The following is a 23,291-nucleotide window of genomic DNA, read 5'->3' on the forward strand; positions in this document are numbered from 1 at the left end:
ATGTGCTTTATTTCTATTGAAATTCACAAGGAATCTAGGAATGCTAAATGGTAGGCCTAATAATAATTGGACCTTTGTGTAATTTATAATTAAATGTAGGAATAGGAAATGGGATTTTTAATCGAATCGTCGTGACCCATTAAAATTGGTCCGTGACCCACAAATGGGTCCCTAAAGGTCCCGACAGACAGACACACTGTTTGGAAAACAGTGACCTCCCTCGAGAGAAGCTCTGGTACATTTTATTTTGAAGTGGAAAACCGGACGTGGTTCCACCAGCTGTGTGTTGACTTGACGCGGCAGCTTTTGGTGTGTGTGACGTCACGCTGCACTCCACTCCAGCCGCCGGATGTTGTGTTGATGGGAGGAATGAGGATCGTTCTGTTGTGTGTGTTTGTTTAAAAACACATTGTTGTTGCTGCTGTGGAGCCCCAGGGGATGGCCTGCTGCTAATGTGAGTACCTTGGATGCGTGTGTGTGTGTGTGTGTGTGTGTGTGTGTGTGTGTGTGGGGTTCCCGCAGCATGCATGTGCGTGAGTGAGGGCGGTGTTGGCACTGTGCATGTGCGCACCCACCATATAATAGATAGATAGATAGATACACAGGTCGTGACGGCTGGGGAGCTCCTCTGACTGCAGGGATGGCTGATTGGCTGGCTGATGGAGGAGGAGGGGAGGGGAGGGTGGGGGACTGGGACCATAGACATATATATATATATTTATGACTGGCTCGTGGACTGGCTGAGTGGCTGTGCAGTGCACGCCCCTGCCTGAGTGTGTGCGTGCGTGCGTGCGCGCACCACCACCACCATCATCATAACGGAGTTGTTGGAGAAAAGGGCCAAAATCTGAACTCCAAATGATGAATGCATGCATGAACCACTCCAACAACATGCATCATGTCGTGTGGCTTTTGGAATTTAGCATGCAGTGTATGTATGCATTAGGGTCCCTTCTAAATGATGATGAATGCATGTTTAAAAAAATGAATAAAAGATGAATGTTGAATGCATACTTTAAAATGGTCTGATTATGCACGTGCACATTGAGCAAAAATGTGCATGTTGAATGCAAAACATTATGCGTTATTTATTTTACATGCGTTATTTATTTTGCATGTTGAATTCATGTTGCAACTCGATCACAAAAACATGCATGCATGCATCTAGGCCTAGAATGTCTGTGATCATTCATATACTATCGTAAATTCTGTATACACAGCCATAGATCGATTGCACCCGCTCCTGCAATGCGTGGAATAAATGTGATTGGCATTTCGTTTGTACTCGCCCAATACAATAATTCCAAAGACGTGGAGTGAGATAGTGTCCTCTAGTTTCACATCCATGTAAAAGTTCTGGCAGAAAACGTTTGTTTAGTCAAATATCTCCACTTTTTAACGAGCTGCACACAGACAAAAGAATCTCCGGGCTTGAGGCCCGGAATGACCGAATTTAACAAAACTTCCTTTGGGAATGGGAAGCACAATCCAATTGACATGGGACACACACATGTTTGGGGCACACAATTGGCAGGTGCGTTGCGATAGGTGCTGGGTAATTAATCACACCACCTGCATTGTGTGCCCCAAACTGTTGTGTTTCCCTGATGACGCCTGTGATGATCAGAGGAAGTTTTGATAAATTCAGTCCCGCTGCCATTCCGGGCCCCTTTGACCGGAGAGAAAGCTGTTTGATATTTGACTTTTCTGCCCGAACTTTCTCACGGATATGAAAGTTGAGGACCACATATGACTCCCAAGTCTTCGGAAGTGCCGACCACATTTATGCCGCCGTTCTACCACCACAACCGTAAGTCTATGGAAGTGTAGCCTCGCAAACACAGACTTTTTTAATGTTCTATGGCCCTTGTATGTGAAATACTTGCAAATGAATGTATGTAACAACAGAGACATTCTAGGAATGTCAAACCGATGCATGCATGATGTTGTTGAACTCGGTGATCATGTATGTAGGATGGTTGTATGTTGAACCAAAAATGTGTGCGTCTGTGCGTGTCAAACTCAACGTGCTGCATGGTCCATGCATGTTGCATGACTAACTCCCATTCACAACAAACATGCATCACCAATTTGTTACTTACTCTGTGTAAAGTGTAAATGGCCCATTCTATTCAACAGGTCTCTTTATTGTGTGATTCTGCAACCAGCCAAAAACTGCAACTTCATTTTGGATTAAATATAAGCTCCCCAAAACACAAACACACACACACACACACACACACACACACACACACACACACACACACACACACACCATCCAAATTGTTTGACAGCTTGTGAATTTGAGTGGAGAAACCACTCAAGCCAGTTGGGCCAGAAGAATAGAAAAAAACAGGCTTAAAGTAAACAAACATGCATTGTATATGATTGACTCTTAAAGGACCACTTCACCACTTTTTAAATATATCCTTACCGTGCCTAAACGCTATTAGCTAGTTTTGTGTCTACATCACTGTAGAACAGGTGTGGGCAACTTTGACGATGGAGAGGGCCGCTATATTTCCAGACTCACTCCCGCTAGGGTCATATATTACTGTCGTAGCAAAAATAGCCGATTTGAAAAAAATATCCGATTTGAATACAAATATAGCAAAAATAGCCGATCTACAAGCTCAAAACGCGTCGATTTCAATTAAGTTTAACTGAAATTTCAGTTTTGACTGGTGTATCAGATTGCCAGGTCAGTAATGACCTGGCATCTGTCTTTGCATATTGTAACAGTCAGTATGTGTCAGTCAGTGCCGGTTGGTGCCACAGGCACCAATTAACCTACATATGCCTGTAAGGTTGTCGAGGCTAGGGCAAGTGCTACAGGCTAAGGGGGAGTCTGAAGAGGTGAGTCTTCACTCTTTCATTCCATAGTTTGGGAGCCTGAAGGGAGAAGAGTCTGGGATGTGTGGAGCGTTGGCTGGTTTTGAGTTTTGTACGCTCCCAAGCTTAAAGATGTGTTAAGGTTCCTTACAAGGAACTTAAAGATGATCATCAGGTATTATTAGTTGCAATATAATGGGGAAGAACTTTTTCCAAAAAGTGTACAGTATTTGTTAAAATCATGCTTTTATGTGGACACGCCCACCAGTTCATTAAGTATGCCTGGTTTGCCTGGTGGGTGGTGATGGGTGGTGATCCACCTGAACTGAAGCCGCACCCACAGCTGTAGTTGTATGATAAAGGGGGAGGGGTTAGGGGAGGGGCTGATAGTGTGGTGTCACTATATTACTGTTTACTTCATTGGCCCGTTTGACTGTCAAGGGTTCAGCCTCCAGGAAGAAACCCTAAATACAAAGTTAATACACCATTGCACATAAAACAACTCCAGGGTGTCTAATGAAGTACTGTCACCTCATAGACACATGAAAAACTGGACAAATACAAAAATTGTGGCACTCAATTCAATTGCAACCAAAGAACCTGACCTTTTAACATTCAGTAGATGTTCTGTGGTCTTGGGTTTTCTGGCTCAAACAAGTGCTCTGATTTGCGTATGGACTGTGAGGTAAGAGTCCACAAATCCCATATATGACATAGGAATTTGCCAGCAGATGTCACTATGAGGCCCGTTTGCCTGTTTTCATTGTAGCTCAAAAGGCTTCAGAACACAAAGAGAAAACCTCAGACCACAGAAAATCCATTGAATGTTCAAAGTTCAGGTTGTGTGCGTTTAATTGATGTCATGAAACCTAAAAGAAAAACAAAAAATAAATGTGTGTCATGAAACCTTTAAGCTTGGAAGCTGGTTTCAGTGTGAATACTTTATCTTTTTTCTATTATTTACCTCTGCCCCGGCACCTGGCGTTTAGTTAGTTAGTGTGCGTGCTGTATTGTGCTTCTCTAGTAACTGTAGGCCGACATCAGTGTTTTGTACTGAGTGTGACTGTGCGGGCAGAGGGAATGTTATGAACGTGAACTGGAGATGCTTTATCAGACATCTCCAGCAAGCCAAGCACCTGGTGTTATGTTTTAACAGATGGCTCTTTGTCAATCAGAGCCCAGAGGAGCCTGTGTGTGTGTGTGTGTGTGTGTGTGTGTGTGTGTGTGTGTGTCTTAAGTTACATGATGTGCAGTTGGTCAACTGCCCCCCCCAGCCACTATCTTACCAAGACTTCCACCATTCACTCCTATAGTCTCCTAGTCCTACTGTACCGGTGTACCCATCCTTCATATCAGCCACTAGCTTACCAAGACATCCACCATTCACACTACTACTACAGTATACCCATCCTTCTCGGAAGTTCTCAAACTCCTTCATGTATTTGGCCGCATAGGACCCCCATCTGAAAATGTTTTGTGCCCTTTCAGCATTTTTCACAACTTTTCCAAAAATAGCAGATGAAAACGTGCAAAACTCCCGTCAGTTGGTTGGTCACCCCAGGCGTGACATCACGCGACAACATCCGGCATGGAGATCCCTGCAGTATAGATAGCCTTATCACTTATCAGACGACGTCACACTGATAAGCACCAGCGCGTGTGCGCGAGCAAGCAGGCCGCCAGTACAAGAACCCCACCTCTCATAAGATGCAATGGAAAAGTTCTAACTGCATGCACTCACGCGTAAAAATGCCCCCATCAAACTTTCAGATGCGGTTTTTCTCCCAATGTGGAGGAAGAATGATTAGGGTTTTTATTGTGATCTCTCACTCTTGAAATATATAGTCCATTAGTTCCTGCTGTGTGTGAACAATAATAGCAATTCAAAGCAGTTGTCCTCAAAACCACACCTAGATTCGCTGTCATAAGAACAGGAGGTGCGCTCATGGTGACGGCAGCAGAGCCTGTTTGTGCATGGCTGCACACGCACATGCAGCCCATCAAGTATAATTTATGCTTCATCCCGCAATGGTGTCACGCACGCAGACCTCTACACTCACAGCAGTCGCATCCGCGATGTGATGTGATCTTGTACATATCAGCTGTTCTCTTTGCGCAATACTGTTGTGCAATGAAGTATAACTGTCTCCTAGGGTGCACCTCACTAGCCAACACAGGTTGAATGAACTGAAACCAGAGCTCCAAAAAACAACAGGTTTGGAGATCTGTTGGGAATTGATTACATGCAGTGATGTAAATAGGTTTTCAATGTAATGAGTCCTGAGATGCAGCGATGGTCTTTTAGATGAGTCCCAGGGACAAAAAACAGTACAGTAGTACAGTAGTGCATCCCGTGGATGCAGAGGTCGTTTTAATTTCCACCCTATTTTAATTTCCGACATGAAACAGTCACCCCTGCGACCAATCTCAATGTTTGTATACAAATAATTGGTTTATTGGTACTTTTACTTAAGTAGAACATGCGAGAAAAAAAACCGATGCACCGGAGTCTGCAATGGGGAGTGGGACGCGTGCGCTTGTCCTTCTGTCTGCTTTTTGTGTCATCCGCCCTAAGCGTGCCGCCCACAACAAGCGTCCCATCCTGCCCTCACTGTGGCTCTGAAAACGGTTTGATGTCCAGTCACCTCCCACCCCACCTCCCGCCTCGTGCCCTTTATTCCCTTTCAGCCCTATAACCACACTTTTCCCTTTCCTGCCGCGCTCTCTCTTAAAGAGCATGAAGAGGGGCGGGGGTGGGATTGAGGCTTGCCCCGCCAAACCCTCCCAATGCTAGACAAAGGGAGGAGAGTGGCTGCAGGCCTGTGTAGCCAGGTGTTGTTCGTTGCATCCCCCCCCCCCCCTCACCACCAGCCCAAGCCTAATGGAAGGCTCCACACACTGCAGCTGCCCTCCCCAGTGGCCCATTGTGACACTACCATTGTTTAACCAACCCACCCTGGCACCCCTCCTTGAGTCATCGGCCACACAGGGGAAGCTCTTTAACTTGATGCGGGGTGGGGGTTGGGGGGGGGGGGGGGGCTGGTCTGCGTGTGTGTGTGTGTGTGCCCGTGAATTTGTGTGGGAAAGTGATTCACTATAACGGTTTCTATCTGGTTGATTTTGTGTGTGTGTGTGTGTGTGTGTGTGTGTGTGTGTGTGTGTGTGTGTGTGTGTGTGTATGCGTGTGCGTGCATGCGTGCGTGTGCGCGCACATTTTTATGTCATATGCGTTGTGAGTTTGTTTCTTTCGACTAAATGCCAGATTGTGCCAGGATAAAAAGTGGGTTAAAGAGTGACCTGGAAAATACGACATTTTCTCTTTCTGTTAATTTCAGCCAGTTGTCCTTATACAGATAAATGGACATGATTATAATGATTATAATATGCAAAACAATTGCGATTGGCCTTAACGGATTGCGATCTGGCAATTATGGAATAATTGTGACACGCGTTTGTGTGCCTGCACCTCGTCTAGTCCAATTAAATCGTTAATCATTGCAATAGTGGTTTAGAACAGTGGTCCTCAAAAATAACATATTTAAGAACGAGCTAAGTTACACCTGCTTTTTTGAGGGGGGAAAACAACTAAAATCTTGAAGGTGAAAGATTTTGAACGCAGATCTTCTCTTCTGGGGGGGGGGGGGGGGGGATTCGGTGTGTGTGTGTGTGTGTGGGGGGGGGGGGGATTCACGCCCAATTATCATTTTGGGGGGGTCCTTGTGGCATGAAAAACGTTGAACAAACTGATTTAGAAGGCATTTGTATAATCGGCCTCGGGTCTTAATGGGTTAAGTACGTGTGTCTGGGGAGGGATACCCCAAAACACCCATCCCACCCCTCCCCTCCCCACCCCCCCCTGACCACCCTCTGGGTGCATGTTTGAGCGTCGCATTGTGAGATCGGTGGGCTGCGATTGGTCTTCGGGCAGCCACTCATAACAAGAGGGGGGAAGCAGACATTGTTGCTCCATCTGTTCTGCTGCTCTAGAAGAAGGGGAAAAAAATAGGAAAAGATACACTGTGTGTGCGTGCGTGTGCGTGCATGTGTGTGTGCGTGTGTGGCTCTCTAGGAAGCGCGTACTGTGAGTGAGGTTTGAATACCATCGCTGCTGCTTCTGCCGCCGAGGCATGAGGAGAACTATTATGGTTTAAATTGGATCTGGTGCAAAACTTCTACAGTTATTTGAGGCCCATGGGGATTCCCAACATGCAGGGATGAGACAAGAAGTGCTTCCCACAAGACTTTTCTGTCTACTTTGAACTGAAGTGAAGTGTTTTTTGGAGGTTTTTTTTAACATGCTGTTGTTGTGACTGTCGGGACGTACCGTATGTGTGTGTGTGTAGAGGGGTAAGTTGTATTGTATTAGCATCATCAGATACGACTGTCTTAAGATTTAGTTGACGATTAATTGTCACACAAATAATTGCAATTAACGATTTGATCGTGTTTTTCTTGCATTGAACATTGGGACATTACAATTTGTATTTCTGAGGGTCATATCTGCACAGGGCAGATATGATAAATAACAAAGAAATCACTGACACATTTAATCATTGTTAATATGTTTTTCAACATGTCACGAGGTGACGTGTTGTAACCTTGTAGATCTGCAATTTCGGCTATTGTTTTTTAAATATATTTGTAATGTACAGTGCATCCGGAAGTATTCAGACTCCTTCACTTTTACCACATTTATTTTGTTACAGCCTCATTTCAAAAGGGATTCAATTAGTTATTTTTCCTCATCAATCTACACACAATACCCCATAATGATGAAGTGAAAAAAGTTGTTTTGATTATTTTTGTTAATTTATTAAAAATAAGAAACTGGTCATTCTGGACATTCACACTCTTGATTTAGTACTTTGTTGAGGCACATTTGGCAGCAATTACAGCCTTAAGCCTTTTTGGGAATGATGCTACAAGCTTTGCACACTTTAATTTGGGGTATTTTTCCCATTCTTCTCTGCAGATCCTCTCAAACTCTGTCAAGTTAAATGGTATATTTTTCAACATGGAAACGATTGACGATTATGCAAAAAATAATTGTGATTATCTTCTCAAGTAATTGCGATTAGGCGATTATGTAATTATTGTGACAGACAGCCTGACAGGCCCATCATCAGCTCTTCTGCATCTCAGTGTAGTCTGGATTTTATCATCAGTTTGTTCTTGTTTAGTTAGGTTCTGATTCATAAATCAATGCCTTACTTGATAAAAAGTAGCATATCCACTTTGAGCTTGTAGATCTGCTACTGTACTTTTGTGAAAATCCTGAAAAGTAACAGACTTTTCGGACGTTTCCACCCGACAGAGACGATATATAGCTAAAACCTTAAATGACACAGCTATGATTACCCCGGTTTTAATGGGTTAATGCATTTAACCAGCACTCTTTTACGATTTCAATTGAGAATGATCAAGCATATGTAAAAACATACATATTGGACTATGTCAGACGTAACTGAAATTAGCACAGATCAGGATGCGGAGTGATTCTGCTTCAGGATAATTTAAAATTTCCAAACCTTTTTTGACACTAAGACTAACTTAAGCGTTCATCGTGGCGTGTCTTATACACCATAAAACGATGCAGAAAAACCTTTTGAAGTGCCTTAATTAGTTGTTTCCTGTTGTACACCCCCCCCCCCCCTCTAACGGTACAGAATGTGTCTGCCTCCTGCTTTTCAACACCATCATCCTCATTAACTGTGAGTTCTGACCTGAAAGGTCTTATTATGGCTCCATTGGGTCCAATTGTTATTAACATGGATCACAATGTGCCACGTTGTGAGCTTATAGTATGTAGATATTGTATATCTATTGATCCATCAATCTCTCTCTCTCTCTCTTGACATTTTTGAAGTAGTTTGACAGGTACTTGGGTGTCAATCCGGTGTAGTAGTTAGTAGTAGTAGTGTAGTAGTAGTAGATGTTCAAAGTAAAAATATTTAGGACGACGAGACGATTCTAATCTAATATGGCTCAGAGACATGGACACTTTCAAATAAAGTAAATAAGTAAATAGGGAAGCGGTTGGATGGCACTTACACTCGCCTTCTAATGAGAGCGCAAAATGTCTCTTGGAAGAGCCATGCATGGACTAATCTAATATACGGCAACCTTCCCCGTGTTTCTTTACTTAGTAGTCCGATCCAGAAGAACACAGTTTGCCGGCCACTCCTACAGAGCTGACAAGACAATGAGGTTATATTTTCCCTGGCTTCTTCTCTGGAATCCTGCCTCAAAGCAGACCAGAGGTAGAAAACTGTCGTTCCCTGATGTCATCGCTATAGGGACACATGCATCAGTAAGCAGGAACTGGGGATGGAAATGACGGACCGGAAAGTCTGGCGTGGCATTGTGAAATCCATGATCTCGACCGCGGTCGAAAAATGATTAGTAATGATTAGAGTATAGTGGTGTATCTTATAGACCAGGCCAGGCCCATTAAAGTAGTTGCACAGGTACATAGGTTGCTCTACTGTCTTCTACCCGGAGCCATCCTACCTTAACAAAATGAGCAGGGGTTAATTGGGTTCTAGATGGAAGGCCAAGCAGTAGCCTGACCAGTTTGTTTTGGGATTAAGGCCTTTGTGGTGCTGTGCTACCATGAGGTGCATGCATAACAAAGTGACATTGAGACACTTCTTGCACCGTGGTGTCTGGTGTTAGGGCACCTACTGAATGACAAGCAGTTCTGCCTGAAGCTCAAAGTGCAATATCTCCCCCCTGGCTAAGCAGGGCATCGCCTCTTGGCTGAGCGCTAGAAAAGTGGTCTCATGTGGGAGACTCTGGTTCGAATCCCAGGTAGGACATAAAGGGTATGGATTGTGGTGCTCTACGCTGCGATCTCGCGGCGTTGCTATATTTTTTGAGTGGTGCAACCACTCCCTTACGAAGCTATGTTCGTATTCGTTTTGTTAGTTGGCAAGGCATTTACCACACAACAAAATGTGGTTTTGATATATGATGTTTTAAACTGTTCAGGTACTATAGGATACTCGTTTCTTGTCACTGCTATTTTGCTATGGACAGGCCGCGTTTTTGCGTCTATTTTGCCATGATGTTGTAGAGGCTTCAGAGGCTTCTTTAAATTATATTTGTAGCATTTTTCTATGCGCGTCCGCGACGCTGTTTTTAGAAATAGTCGGATTTTTGCGAGCAGAAACCAAATTCGTTTTTGCATACCGGTGGTTTGTACACTTTTCGTGGATTCATAAATGTGAAGGGGTTTGGTGAGCCATTACCCTGACGTACTAAAGTGGAATTCAGGCATGTGTTTTATTGCCACGGTTTTTCGATAGCACTTGTCACACTTTTGGAGTAAAGGCTTGTGTTTTGTGTCGGCTAGTGCCTTGAACAGGTTGAACTCTTGTTCAGTATGTATTGTGGAGAAAGCGTCTTAGCTCCACTCTACAGAGTATTAGGGAGCAGTTGTATTAAGGGTTGTTAAACGCTGCCCTGGTGTGGGTGTTGTAATTGTGGCAGACCTCCAAATTCAATGGCTTGCTCATTTAGGGGTCCTGAATGGGACTATAGGCATACAAGTTAAGTGATTGTGGATCCAATCAAATTTAGTGATCATGTAATCGAGCAAGAGATCCTTGGATATATGTTTATGTTACGAAACGGTTCAAGTCTAGGGGTTTTACTGCCCGTAACATGTATGAAAGAACAACACGGCTCATAAAAGAGTATTTGGTTTAATACTCAATTCAGAATAAGTTACAAAGTGGCTTAGTGCATGACAAAATGATGGACAGAATGGCTCTGTGAGCCCAGAATTATGGAATGACTTACATGACTGATGAACAAACGACACAACCTAACACACAGACAAATGGAACTACAACTAAACCTGACATGAAACACATAAGCAGTCGGCTGGAGGGAAGGCCACACGCTGGAGTGCTCCCACACCACACGCAGCAGTGTTCCCACCCCAAAGTCCAGACAGAGAGTGAGCTTTATAGTCCAGGAAGCAAGGCCTGAGCTGCCACAGGACCAATCAGAGGGCTGATCAGGCTCCAAGCCAGGCCCTCCTCAGGACGGCAACACATTAGGGACAACAATGCTCAGCACCTGCAGGGGACAGAAGCAACAACCAGTACCAGGCAACATAATAGGCGCTCCTCCTATAACCTAGTACCTGCTAAAAACCTACTAATAAATATATATATAGATATGATAGCCTCAGCTCTATATATATTTATTATCATTAATCAAACATAATCAAAACAGCCAACAGCTGTCACAGGGTGGGTGGCTGGGGGCGTCTGAGCACAAAAACAGCATGGTTGTTTTTCACCACCCGTGCGCAACTTAACACAAACACACACGCACATATTAACTGTATATAGTGATTTCGGGTGTGCCAGTACAGTACAGTGACAGTACAGTACAGTAGTAGAGGGTACAGTAGAGGGACCCCCACACGGTAACTCATTTCTCAACCGTTTCGGACGCGGGGCAGCTCGCCGGAATCGGGCCGGCACCCTGGGTGCTTTCCTGTGGGTCTGGAACCCCCCCCCCCCCCCCCCCCCAGGGACCCCCACACGGAGTTGCACCACTCACTTCACACGGGTGTGATGTTTTTGGAATGTTTTGGAAAAACGTTGAAAGTGTTTGAAAAATGTCGTAACCTTGGGGATGGGGCCAAATACATGTCATCGTGAGGGGGTACGAAACCGTTTGAGAAATATAAAAGGCATTTGTAGAATGTGTTAACTGTTACGAGTCTTCACACTGCTGAATACCATTTGTCAGTGGTAGACAAACATGCTTTGTGTGTGTGTGTGTGTGTGTGTGTGTGTGTGTGTGTGTGTGTGTGTGTGTGTGTGTGTGTGTGTGTGTGTGTGTGTGTGTGTGTGTGTGTGTGTGTGTGTGTGTGTGTGTGTGTGTGTGTGTGTGTGTGTGTGTGTGTGCGTGTCACACCTCTGTCTGTTTGTCTGTGTGTGCGACTGTGCGTGCATGCATGTGATTGTGTCAGTTACAATCTGTCTGCTCGTGTCGTGTGTGTGTGTGTGTGTGTGTGTGTTTGTTGCCGCCAAGCAGACATCTGTTGCCTGCTGGCAGCAACACTCTCCTCCACGTGCACTACACGCACATGCACCGTCACACTTGCTATCTCGCTCAGTTAAATTCAATTCAAAGGAGCTTTATTGGCACAAGAAAACACTTGTACATTGCCAACACAAGTGTCAACAAATGAAAACTGTAAAAACTGGTTAAATTCAAAATCTTTTGAAGACATGAGTAACCAGAGCTGTGTCGGTCCGTGTATTTTTCGGGCCATTTGAATTCAGATTTTATATTTGATAAATTAATTTCGGAAATTCTAAATACTATTTAGAAGTGGTTAAATAAAACGTAGAAATAGTTATTATAAAACAAAAAATTAAGATTCCAGATGGTTCCGTTGGTGTGCTTCTAAACAGAATTAAGCATTTAAAACAACAGTGCACAAACGGCACTGAATACTGTGGTCCGTTGGCCGGGCTCGGCCGCCTTGGAGCCTCGGGGCGGCCCGCGGAGCGCCTCTTCCCACCCAGGGAGCCCCAGAAAGTATACCCCGGAGGCGACTGTGGAGTCCGAGCGGACCCCCAACCATGGACCCCCGGGTGCCGGAAAGGGAGATTTGTCTTTTTGTTGCTCTTGTATAGATCTCCGCTTTTCGGAACAAAAACGGCAATAGCTCCGGGACCGGCGTGGGTCGCCCCGGGATGCCGGAGGGCTCTACGGAACCGGGCCAACGGCTGATTCGGTCTGGCTCATTAGCCAGGCTAGCCTGGGGGTAGCCAGTCGCGGTCTCTGGGATCCTGTTCTCTCTCTGTGTGTGTGTGTGTGTGTGTGTGTGTGTGTGTGTGTGTGTGTGTGTGTGTGTGTGTGTGTGTGTGTGTGTGTGTGTGTGTGTGTGTGTGTGTGTGTGTGTGTGTGTGTGTGTGTGTGTGTGTGTGTGTGTGTGTGTGTGGCTGGTGCGGAGGTCACGACCCTGATCAATCTCCATTGTCGGGGGGCCTCCAGTCAGGCACACTTTAAACCCCGCCCCCTTTCCACCCACTATTCCATTCTGTATTAGACTTTTGTGTAAGCGTGTGCGTGAGGGGTCTGTCTTGGCATTCGGGGCTATAGGAAAAGGCTTTCCAACAGCTGTAGCTTAGCAACAGTGGCCCAGCAGTGTTGCCAGGCAACCCCCTTTCATAAAATGCGATCCCCCCCCCCTCCCCCTCTTCCATCCTCTCTGCAGCCTGATGTTCAGAGTCCTTGGGGTGTGTGTGTGTGTGTGTGTGTACACGCGTGCTGGGGGGGTGGGGTGGGGTGGGGTGGAGTTGTTTTAGTATTCAGTCCTAACGGTTGTGTCTGTTTTAACGGTATAACAGGATAGGTGGGCACTAGGGACAAAATAGCCAATTAAAAAAAAAAAACTGTCTTTTATGATGGCCACTTACTAATACCAAAGTTCAATTTTTTTGTTGCTGGGTATTGCCTCTTAATAGCTCCTAATGTTGGCGCAATAACATTAGAATTATAACTGTTTATTAAATGCACAATATATGAAGTTTTTACTTTTCAAAGTGTGCCCCGGACCACCACACCACACGATTTATTTACACCCGATAAAGTAACTATGACGACGGAGGATGTACAGGATCTCATCGGAACTGGTTATACAACTGTAATTAAACCAGTATCCACTATCCATCCATTATTTATCACCATATTACATCATCTCATTCCGGCCAATCACAATTTGCGTCCTCACATTCTTCTTCAATGATTGTGTTTGCACAACGTTTGTATTTACACAAACACTCACACTTCATTGCCAATGGCATTCAATGTTTGTGTTTACACCAGAGATGTACCGATGAGAAAACTTGCGCGATATCGATATCCGATATAATTAATTGCTATTATGGCCGTTAACCGATATAACTGATGTCGATATGATCTCATCCTGTATTTCTTCTTCTTATCGTGTCCACAATACAGTCAGTTACAACACACGCTAGATGTGGTTCTGTATTAAAAATTCTATATTAAAAAATATATAATTAATTTTGGCCATTCTGAAAAAAGTCTGAATTTGAAAAAAGCAATGCCTCTTCATTCCAAAACTAGGGATGCACCGTTATTGAAATGTTGGCCCATATCCCAACATGAATGAATGTATTATTTTGTTTTGTTTGAAAGCTTCCACAGAAATCACAAAAGGCTTTTTCAGGCTTTTTAAAAATATTTTTTTCAACATAATTGTAATAAAAATGTAATATCTGCTAAATACGATATATGTTTAAGACCAATATCGGCCGATACCGATGTGTTTGCCGATTGCTAGTTTATCACTAGTTTACACAAATCCTTAAAGCTGGACTTAGGAGGGGCTAGCACCCCTCAAAAATATATACTAACTTCAAAGTTTGATATTTGATATGATGTGCTGCAAATGCTGGGAGACAGGCACGCGCAGTCGCGCACGCACACACTGTTTTGTGCCTTATTTATTTATTTTTGTTATCAAGCGGGTGGAAGTACAGTGTAATCATCGTTGCCCAATGATGGATCGATTTCTTTTCATCCTTTGCGAAATCTCTTCGTTGCCTGTGCAGTTTATTCAGGGGTACCAGAAGTACCAAGAGAAAAAAAGACTGATAGATTTCAAAATGTATTATTTAGTTGTACAATTAGTCTTGTTGAGTAGGATCAGTAAGTATATCCCTCATTTTCAAACAAATTGTCAACATTGGCGTTCTCCAATGGTAAAGTACCTGTCTTGCTTTATTTATTATTATTATTATTATGATTGTTTTTGATGTATTGTAATTTTTTATCTGTTTCGCTGTTCAACAAGGGGGGGAAACACCCTTTTCTTTTAACAAAGAAATAAAATAAAAACTTTATCACAAAAAAAACCCATTGGTGTTCTCTATCGCTCGGATCTTATTTTACGTCTCTGACTTGCTTTTTTTTGCTGTTTTCTCTCTGCGCAGGCATCCATGACGGGCGCTGTGTGAGAGAGAAGTGGTCAGCATCCATGCCGGGCGCTGTGTGAGAGAGAAGTGGTCAGCATCCATGACGGGCGCTCTGGGCAGCGTTCAGCCCAGAGCGTGCTGGATGTGCGTGACACACCCATGGGCCTGAAGGACCATGCGGAGCACGGATCATCAGGCCACATCCTCCACCTGGGGCTGGATTTGGAGTACCTCCACATAGAGGGGGCCGACCGGCAGGCTGGCTCCGCCACGGGACCCCCCGATACGGCCTCCCCGGGCTCCCCTTCCCCCGGGGAGGCGGAGGAGGAGAAGGTGGCGTCGGACGCGGAGCTCGGGTCGGGGTCCGAGGTCGAGGCCGACCGCCGCGCCGCCGTGACGCGCGGGCACGCGGCCAGAGGCGAGGGCGGGTCTGCTGCTCCTGTTAAGAGCGCCCACCAGCCGCTCTGCCGTGCCCAGTGTGTGGACCTGGGCACCGACGGGCCTCCGGACCCTCCGCTTGAGCCTGAGCCTGGGCCTGATCCCGACGCCGAACGCACCGCCAGGCCCCCCCAGTCCCGACCCCCTTCCCCACACGAAAGGAGCCCGTCTGACCCTCCTCCCTCCCCCCGCCGCCGGTCCCCGTCCGACTCCATCCCCGCCCTAGGTTGCGGGGAGGCCAGTGCGCCGGGCGGGAAGGATTACCAGGCCAAGCTGGACTTTTGCCTGAAGCTGGGCTACTCGGAGGAGACGGTGCACCAGGTCCTCTCCAAGCTGGGCCCGGACACCCTCATCAACGACATCCTAGGAGAGCTGGTCAAACTGGGCACCAAGCCACTGGGAGAGCTGGTCAAACTGGGCGCCAAGCCGGCCGACGGCGAGCAGCCGCCGGCGGGGTCTTGTACGCCCGGCGCCCACCTGTCCGCCTCCTCGTCCGCTTCTTCCTGCGGATGTTCCGACTCCCTGGAGGGCCAGAGGTCGGACTCACCCTGCCTGACGGACGCCCTGGGCGACCAGGACAACCTGCGGCCCGTCGTGGTGGACGGCAGCAATGTTGCAATGAGGTGAGAGCACTGAGCAGTCCATCAATACATTGTGGATGGTGACCGTAATGTTACAATCATCAATAAGACAGAATTGATAGAAATGTCTGTGATGTTGAACTCTGGATTAGCTACCTGGTCATGGTAGAGAGAGACAGTAAAGTAGTAAACGTGTGGTTTTTGAGATCTGTTTTCCCATGCAGTGACCGTGAATCAATAGATTCAACACCTATTGATTCTTTTATTAGTACTTATTCTATTGCACGTTTAAAGCTCATTATTTTAAATGATTTTAATTGGAATTATACCATTTATTAAATCAAAATTCTTTAACTTTTTGGTATTATTATCGGTCGCACGCACACACGCATGCATGCACGCACGCACGCACGCAACTGTTTGTTTTAACGGCTCTCTCTCGATTGCCTTAGCCACGGCAACAAGGAAGTGTTCTCCTGCCACGGCATACAGCTGGCTGTTGATTGGTTCCTGGAGCGAGGTCATCATGACATCACAGTGTTTGTACCTGCTTGGAGGAAAGAGCAGTCGCGTCCGGATGCCCCCATAACAGGTCAGTCAGTCAGCCATGAACGCACGCACGCACGCGTACACACACTCACTCACTCACTCACTCACTCACTCACTCACTCACACACACAGGTGTGTGTCTTGCAAAGGCATTTGTTGAATCGGCTTCACTTCTAAATGGGTTAAAGGTCAATAGAGGACAAAGGTCCTACAACATGAAATTCAACTTTTCCCTTTTTTGTGTGTTCTTTTGTGGGATGTAGGGGAGCCTACATGTCTTCTAATCCCAAAAATACCCAATTCTGAACAATCAGGATTTCTCATCATATTTGGGTTTTTATGTACAGTGCATGGTCTCACAAAAGGCCAACTGATTTGGTGCGACTTGTGACATTGTGGTACCGTAGCCAAAACTGCATCAGAAGCCATGCGGAAATGCCATGGTTATATCAGAGTGGTGATTTAGGCTCAAACCATTCGAAATACGTCTGAGGGACATAAACGATAATATGATATTTAATATGAAAAACAGTTATGAAATGCATGCCTTTAACCCATTTTAGGCGGGAACCCATTTTGGTGTTAGCATTATGCTATGCTTTAGCTATTGAAAAATAGCAGATCTACAAGCTCATAGCGCGCTACCGAGTGGCGCTCTACGAGCTTGTAGGTCTGCTATTTTTGAAAAATCAAAGACACTTTTAGAATCTGATCTCAGGTCAGAATGGGTTCAAGTAAAACATGTGATGTGAGTACCTCTCCCCGCCACTGCTACGCTCCACTCACAGACCAGGAGATCCTGCGTGCTCTAGAGAAGGACAAGCTCCTGGTGTTCACGCCGTCGCGCCGAGTCCAGGGCCGCCGGGTGGTCTGCTACGACGACCGCTTCATCGTCAAGCTGGCCCACGAGTCGGACGGCGTCATCGTCTCCAACGACAACTACCGAGACCTGGCCAATGAGAAGCCGGAGTGGAAGAAGTTCGTCGACGACAGGCTGCTCATGTACTCCTTCGTCAACGACAAGTAAGTAATGGGACTGTGTGTGTGTGTGTGTGTGTGTGTGTGTGTGTGTGTGTGTGTGTGTGTGTGTGTGTGTGTGTGTGTGTGTGTGTGTGTGTGTGTGTGCGCGTGCGCGGCTTTCTACTATAGACAAATTCACAGAGGCATGCATGCCTGGGTGCAGCCATTACTGAGGTGTACCATTAAGCGCAGCAGCACTGATTAGCTACACATGGCCTACAGAGCACCTGCTCCATGGATTACACCTCAGTAATGGCCGCGCCCTGGGCACCCCTCTGTGAATTCGTCTACATCTACCCTGTAGCATAATGACAAATACAAGTGCATGTCCCCTCAACTCAACCAGTGTTGCCAGAGTTTGCGAGATAAGTAAGCAACCAGGTCTATGAAAACACGCCCCCAAAATGGTAAATGGTGCATTTATACAGTGCCTTTAGCCAAGGCACTTTACATTGTGCATTATATTCACCCCTTCACACACTGGTGGCAGAGGAATCGATGCAAAGCACCAACCTGGGAGGCTGGGAGCAATTGGGAGTTCAGCGTTTTGCTCAAGGACACTTCGGCACTAACTCTAACAATATAAATTATTCGATGGCCACATGAGCACTTAAAATCTATGTGTGTCGGATATGTATAGGTCAGATGCCCCTGACTAATAGCCTGGCTTTGCCAGACTGATTTTTTTATAGATTGATTAATTGATTGAATACTTTATTAACAGTTTGCAAAGGGTACAGAGGTACAGTCAGTTATGTTAAGTTGCTAAAAGAAAACCCACAAAATTTCCATTGTGGTTTTGTGTATTCAATCAGAAACATAACGCCAACAATACTTTGCAAGAGATCATTAATACTAGGAGCAGAAAAAATATATTTGCAGACACAATATTGGGGGTAATTTATTTTGGGAAGCTAGAAGACTTGCTTTCTAGCTTGTCACCTGACCAAAAATGTGTGTTTGTGTCCAACCACAAAGTTTGACAGAAAATCTGTCTGTCTGTAGCCCTCCCCCTTATTGTCTGACTTTGTTCCCTTGCTAATGCAGCCACAGTGCCACCTAGTGGAGATTCAGACAAATGATACTGTGCATTATATTACTTGATCACTTACACACTAGTCTCTCAAGACAGACTGTTGACTCACGTCGAGGGCACTGTTTTTCCTTTATTTTTTGACGATGGGTTCTCAGATTGCTTACACACTAGAAAGACATGATGTTACTGGCGGTGAATAATATCATGAGTAAGTATCCCGCTTTCACCAGGATTGTCCCCAAATGTACAATATCTGTAAAACACAATACTGTCCTGCTTTTCAAAATTCACCACCAAATTGTCCCGGTTTTGACCCCAATTAATGTTTTATTTGCGGTGCTTACATAATCACTTATTCATTCATTAATGTATGTTTTGTTGCGATGCTTATGCATAGTCATTAATCATGTTCTGTTCTGTTGAAAGGTGTAGTGGGCGTTTTGAAAGTAGCATTATTCTTGGCATAGCATGCAACACCAAATGAGGCCATGTTCTTGTATTGTTTTCACATTAGACATTACTGGGATTCAGTTGTAATATGTATTGTATTGTCATGGAGCAAATCACAGCTCTCTCTCTCTGTCTCTCAGGTTCATGCCTCCAGATGACCCTCTGGGTCGTCATGGACCCAGCCTAGACAACTTCCTGAGGAAGAGACCTGTCATGCCGGAACACAAGAAACAGCCTTGTCCATATGGTGAGGAAACACACACACACTCTCTCTCTCTCTCTCTTATGGGGCGGCAGTGGCTCAGTGGTAGAGTGGCCGGTCGAGCAGTCGGATGGGAACTGTGAGGTTCACAGTTTGATCCCGGTCTCCCCCAGAGTTGGTGTCGAAGTGTCCTTGAGCAAGACACTCTGAACCCCAAATTGCTCTCGGTGTGCAGGTTGGTGCCTTGCATGGTTTCCTCTGCCATCATGTATGCATGGGTGAATGTATTGCACAATCTATTAAAGCACTTTGGATAAAAGCACTATATAAATGGCTGTGGCTGTCACTCACTTTGGAGATGTAGTTTGACATCACTGAATCTGTGACGTTTGCATGTTCTTTTTTTCTTTTCCTGTGACATAAATACTCATCCTCCACATGACAACCCTCCGGGCTCCAGCTGTGTGACACGTCATGAGTAACGTCAACATGACGCTGATTGATTGAGGAGCGCTCCCGTTCCATTAAGCGAACCCTCCTGCCTCCTCACTGACCTCACTGAGAGCCGGGCTCACTCGCATGGAAACGACTCGAGTCGAGGACACGACGTTTCAGTATTGGAATCTGGCTAAAGAGAGAGAGAGAGAGAGAACAGAGACTGAAATAGACGGCCCCTTGACAGAAATGAGATTTAAAATCATTTCAGAATGATCCAGTCCATTATGAGAGGAGATCTGATATTGTGACGCCACAAATAAATAAACATAAAATGTAATCTAATCTGAAACGAGGTTCTAATAATACACAGGCAATTAATGCAATTGAGAATTCCTTCCCCTTTCCTGCAGGAAAGAAGTGCACTTACGGCCACAAGTGTAAGTACTACCACCCGGAGAGAGGTGGCCAGCCGCAGCGCGCCGTGGCCGATGAGCTGCGCGCGAGCGCCAAGACCTGCAGCGCCGCGAAGAATCAGGGCGACGCGGGGCTGGTGAAGAGCCACAGTGTGCCCGTCGGTGCCATCGAGGCGAAGACGGGCGTCCCGAAAAGGCAATCGGACCCCAGCATCCGAGCCCTGTCGTACAGCGACGCAGAGGACAGGCTGATAGCCAAAGGCAGAGGGGAAAGCCACAAGGCTAGCGTCTGCAGCAGCAGCGCCGGTAGCAGCAGTAGTAGCACTTGCAGTTTAAGTCTAACCATGTCCCCCGCCCCGGGAGGCCCCCCGTCCGGCCTCGGTGTCCCCCAAGACCAACCGTCCAGAGTGACCACTCCTCACGGTCTCCTCCCGACCTCCGGCCACGACCTCTACCGCCACTGCGAGTCGCCGGACCTGAGCTACTACTCTGTGACGCGGCCGTACCCCGCCCTGAGCCTGTCCTCCCGACTGAGCCACGACTGCCGCTTCCCCGCCGAGGCAAGTGACCCTCGCCTCCTGGGCTCGGCGCGCTCCACCGGCTCCGAGTGTGGCAGCGAAAGCAACGCCAGCTGCAGCGGCAGCAGCTGCGACTCCTACGGAGAGAGGCCGTGTCCCGGGTGCATCCCCCCCGAGCCCTTATTGGAAGACGTTTTGCATTACCCCAACCCCCACAGCCGCCCGTACGCTCACCACCAACCCCACGGCCTCCATCATGACTACACCGACGTCCACCATCAACCCCACGGCCTCCATCACGACTACACCGATGTCCAGCATGGCCGCTCCACAGCGCCACACGGCTACCACACCCAGGGTCAAAGTCTTGCCCGTGACCCGCCCCCTGATGCCCCCCCGAAGCGCCCCCTCTATCCCCTGCCCCCTCACCTCCAGCACCAGCCACTGGCCACCCGCTCCAGCTGCCCGGGGGACTACCGCTCCCTCCCCCCGCAGGAGCCCCACCCGCCTGGCCTGGGGGACTACCGCTCCCTCCCCCAGACAGACCCCCACCCGCCCGGCTCGCCCCTCGGCCGCTGCCTGGCGCCCGCCCGAGCCGAGAGCGCGTCTGACTCGCGTCTGTACGAGCACCTCCACCACCAGAGGCACGAGGCCTTCTCCGGCTGGGACTCGTACTACGGGTTGGGTCCCCCGGCGCGCTACGAGCCGTCTGCCTACCACAGCCTGCCGGACGCGTGCCGGTCTGCGTGGCCCGCGGGCCCCTGGGCCCACGAGCACCGCTCTGCCCACCCGGCGGCGCCCTACCTGAGTCACCTGGCCGGCGCGTCCCGTTCGCTGCCCCCGTACCCGCCTCCCGGCGGCACGCGTCTCTCGGTGCCCTCCCGTGCCCCTCCCTCCTTCGTGGCCCATCATCATCATCATCATCGCTCGGAATCCCCCGCGGTGCACACTCGCTATGGCGACACACGAGAGAAGACATACGTCGACCTGTGTAACATCTTCCCACCGGAGCTGGTGGGCCGCGTCATGGCCAGGAGCCCCCATGTTGCCGACCCCCAACGACTGGCGGCTGCCATATTGGCAGAAAAGGCCCAAGCAGGCTACTGAGGTCCGGCTGACGTCTGTCGAAACTAGTCTACACTCAGAATACTGGACCAAACGCACTCCACAGTCCTACAGGTGTGTGTGTGTAGAGGAGAGACAAGTGTTCCGGCCACCTATGTTTTGGTGTTTCCAGCACGCTCTGGTGGGCGAATGTTGCAGACACGAGTGACATACAGTAAGTGCATTTAAAAAAAAGGCCTCATTGCAGTAGCTTTGCATTGCTTCACGGCTCAACTACAGACAGTCAAACCACAGTATCCTCCCATTGGAAGTGACCGGGGGACGGTATGGCTGAACACAGCCCAGGCAAAGCACTGCTCCCCGGGAAGGGGAGCAGTGCTGTTATTTCGTTAATGGACGTTTTGGAAAAAGCGGATAATCCATGAATGATCTCTGGATCAAGAGAACTGAATCCATGTCCGACCCGGTCGTCGGTTCTTTCACGCTTGGAATAGTTAAATAATTCATGATAAAGTGCAGACCTTTTCGTATTTATTTATTTAGGATTTTTTGTTCCTTCATGTTTAGGACATTCGTGTGGCACTTTTTGTTGTTGCTTTTATTTTATTTTAAATTATTACTGAGCAAAATCATTGTCAATCAAGTGTGAGGAGCATGTTTCCTTTTTGTTTTGTAATTATTTACAAAGCTTTTATTTTTTGACAAACCTGTGGTTTTTTGGCTACATTGTGCTTATGACTCTTAGGTCAAATAGTACTGTTAATAATTAACAGTTCAGAGGTCGTGAGTTCATTCAAAGGGGACAAAGATGTCAAAATAAAAAGAAGTCTGCGCCAATCCGCCAGAACCGAGAGGCATAGACGCCTTAAAGGACCACTTCACCACTTTTCAACTTCTTCATATAATAGGTCCTCACTAATAATCATGAAAAAATGGCACCATTGTTTTCTACTCAGTCTGTGTCTCATAGGACGGCTGTGGGCAGTTTCGAAACCGTCTTCCAGTGACAACATCATTAGGCAGATTTTTTTACAAACATATTTTTCATTATCGTGAGAACGATTTGCATTGCAACTTTTCAGGACTAGAAAGCCTGCAGTTTCTATTAGCTTGTATTCCCCATCGATGATGTCACTGGAAGATGGTTTCTGAACTGCCCACAGCCCTCCTATGAGACACAGACCGAGTAGGAAAAAAGTGCACAATTTTTTCATGATTATTAGTGAGGACCTATTATATGAAGATAGGTTGAAAAGTGGTGAAGTGGTCCTTTAACAGACGACGTCACACTGATAACCACCAGTATGCGCGTGCAGGCCAGCAGCACTTAGATTTTAGATTTGAGATAGTTTATTTGTTTAATTACTTGAACCTCAACGCTCATAAGATGCAATGGAAAAGCAGTCGCTAAAAATTACACCATCAAACTTCGGATGCTATTTTCCTCCCGGTATGGAAGAAGAATGCATAGGATTTTTATTGTGATTTCTTGAAATAGGCCTATTATAATCCTTGGTTTCTGTTGTGTAGAAAACAATAATAGCAATTCAAAGCAGTTGAAACCTCCAAACCACACATACAGTCGCTGTCATCAGACCGTAGGGAGCGCTCTTGATCACGGCAGCAGAGCCTGTTCATGCTCGCGCCGCTGTAGCCCCCCCCCCCCCCCCCCCCCCCAGCCTAATTTATGCGCCGTCCCGCGAAGGTGTCACACGCAGAGAACGGCCAAGAATAACAGACCTCTAGCTCACAACGGTCGCATCTGCGACGCGCC

At 46.8% G+C, this 23,291-nt stretch overlaps 1 protein-coding gene across 1 annotated transcript; it reads left to right on the forward strand.

Annotated features, from left to right (window-relative positions):
* Positions 1 to 369: 369 nt before the first annotated feature.
* LOC310853964 (putative ribonuclease ZC3H12C) lies at positions 370 to 21,559 on the forward strand (the record flags this gene model as incomplete). The annotated part of the gene is made up of 6 exons (XM_083758440.1): positions 370 to 454; positions 14,826 to 15,868; positions 16,279 to 16,418; positions 17,164 to 17,398; positions 19,022 to 19,128; positions 19,932 to 21,559. Exons 2-6 carry the CDS (start codon positions 14,967 to 14,969, stop codon positions 21,557 to 21,559), a joined length of 3,012 nt encoding a protein of 1,003 aa, XP_083614566.1. The 5' UTR covers positions 370 to 454; positions 14,826 to 14,966.
* Positions 21,560 to 23,291: the final 1,732 nt, after the last annotated feature.

The sequence above is a fragment of the Protomyctophum parallelum genome (genome assembly GCF_964188405.1).
Source record: "Protomyctophum parallelum genome assembly, chromosome: 23".
NCBI classification, from domain to species: Eukaryota; Metazoa; Chordata; class Actinopteri; order Myctophiformes; family Myctophidae; genus Protomyctophum; species Protomyctophum parallelum.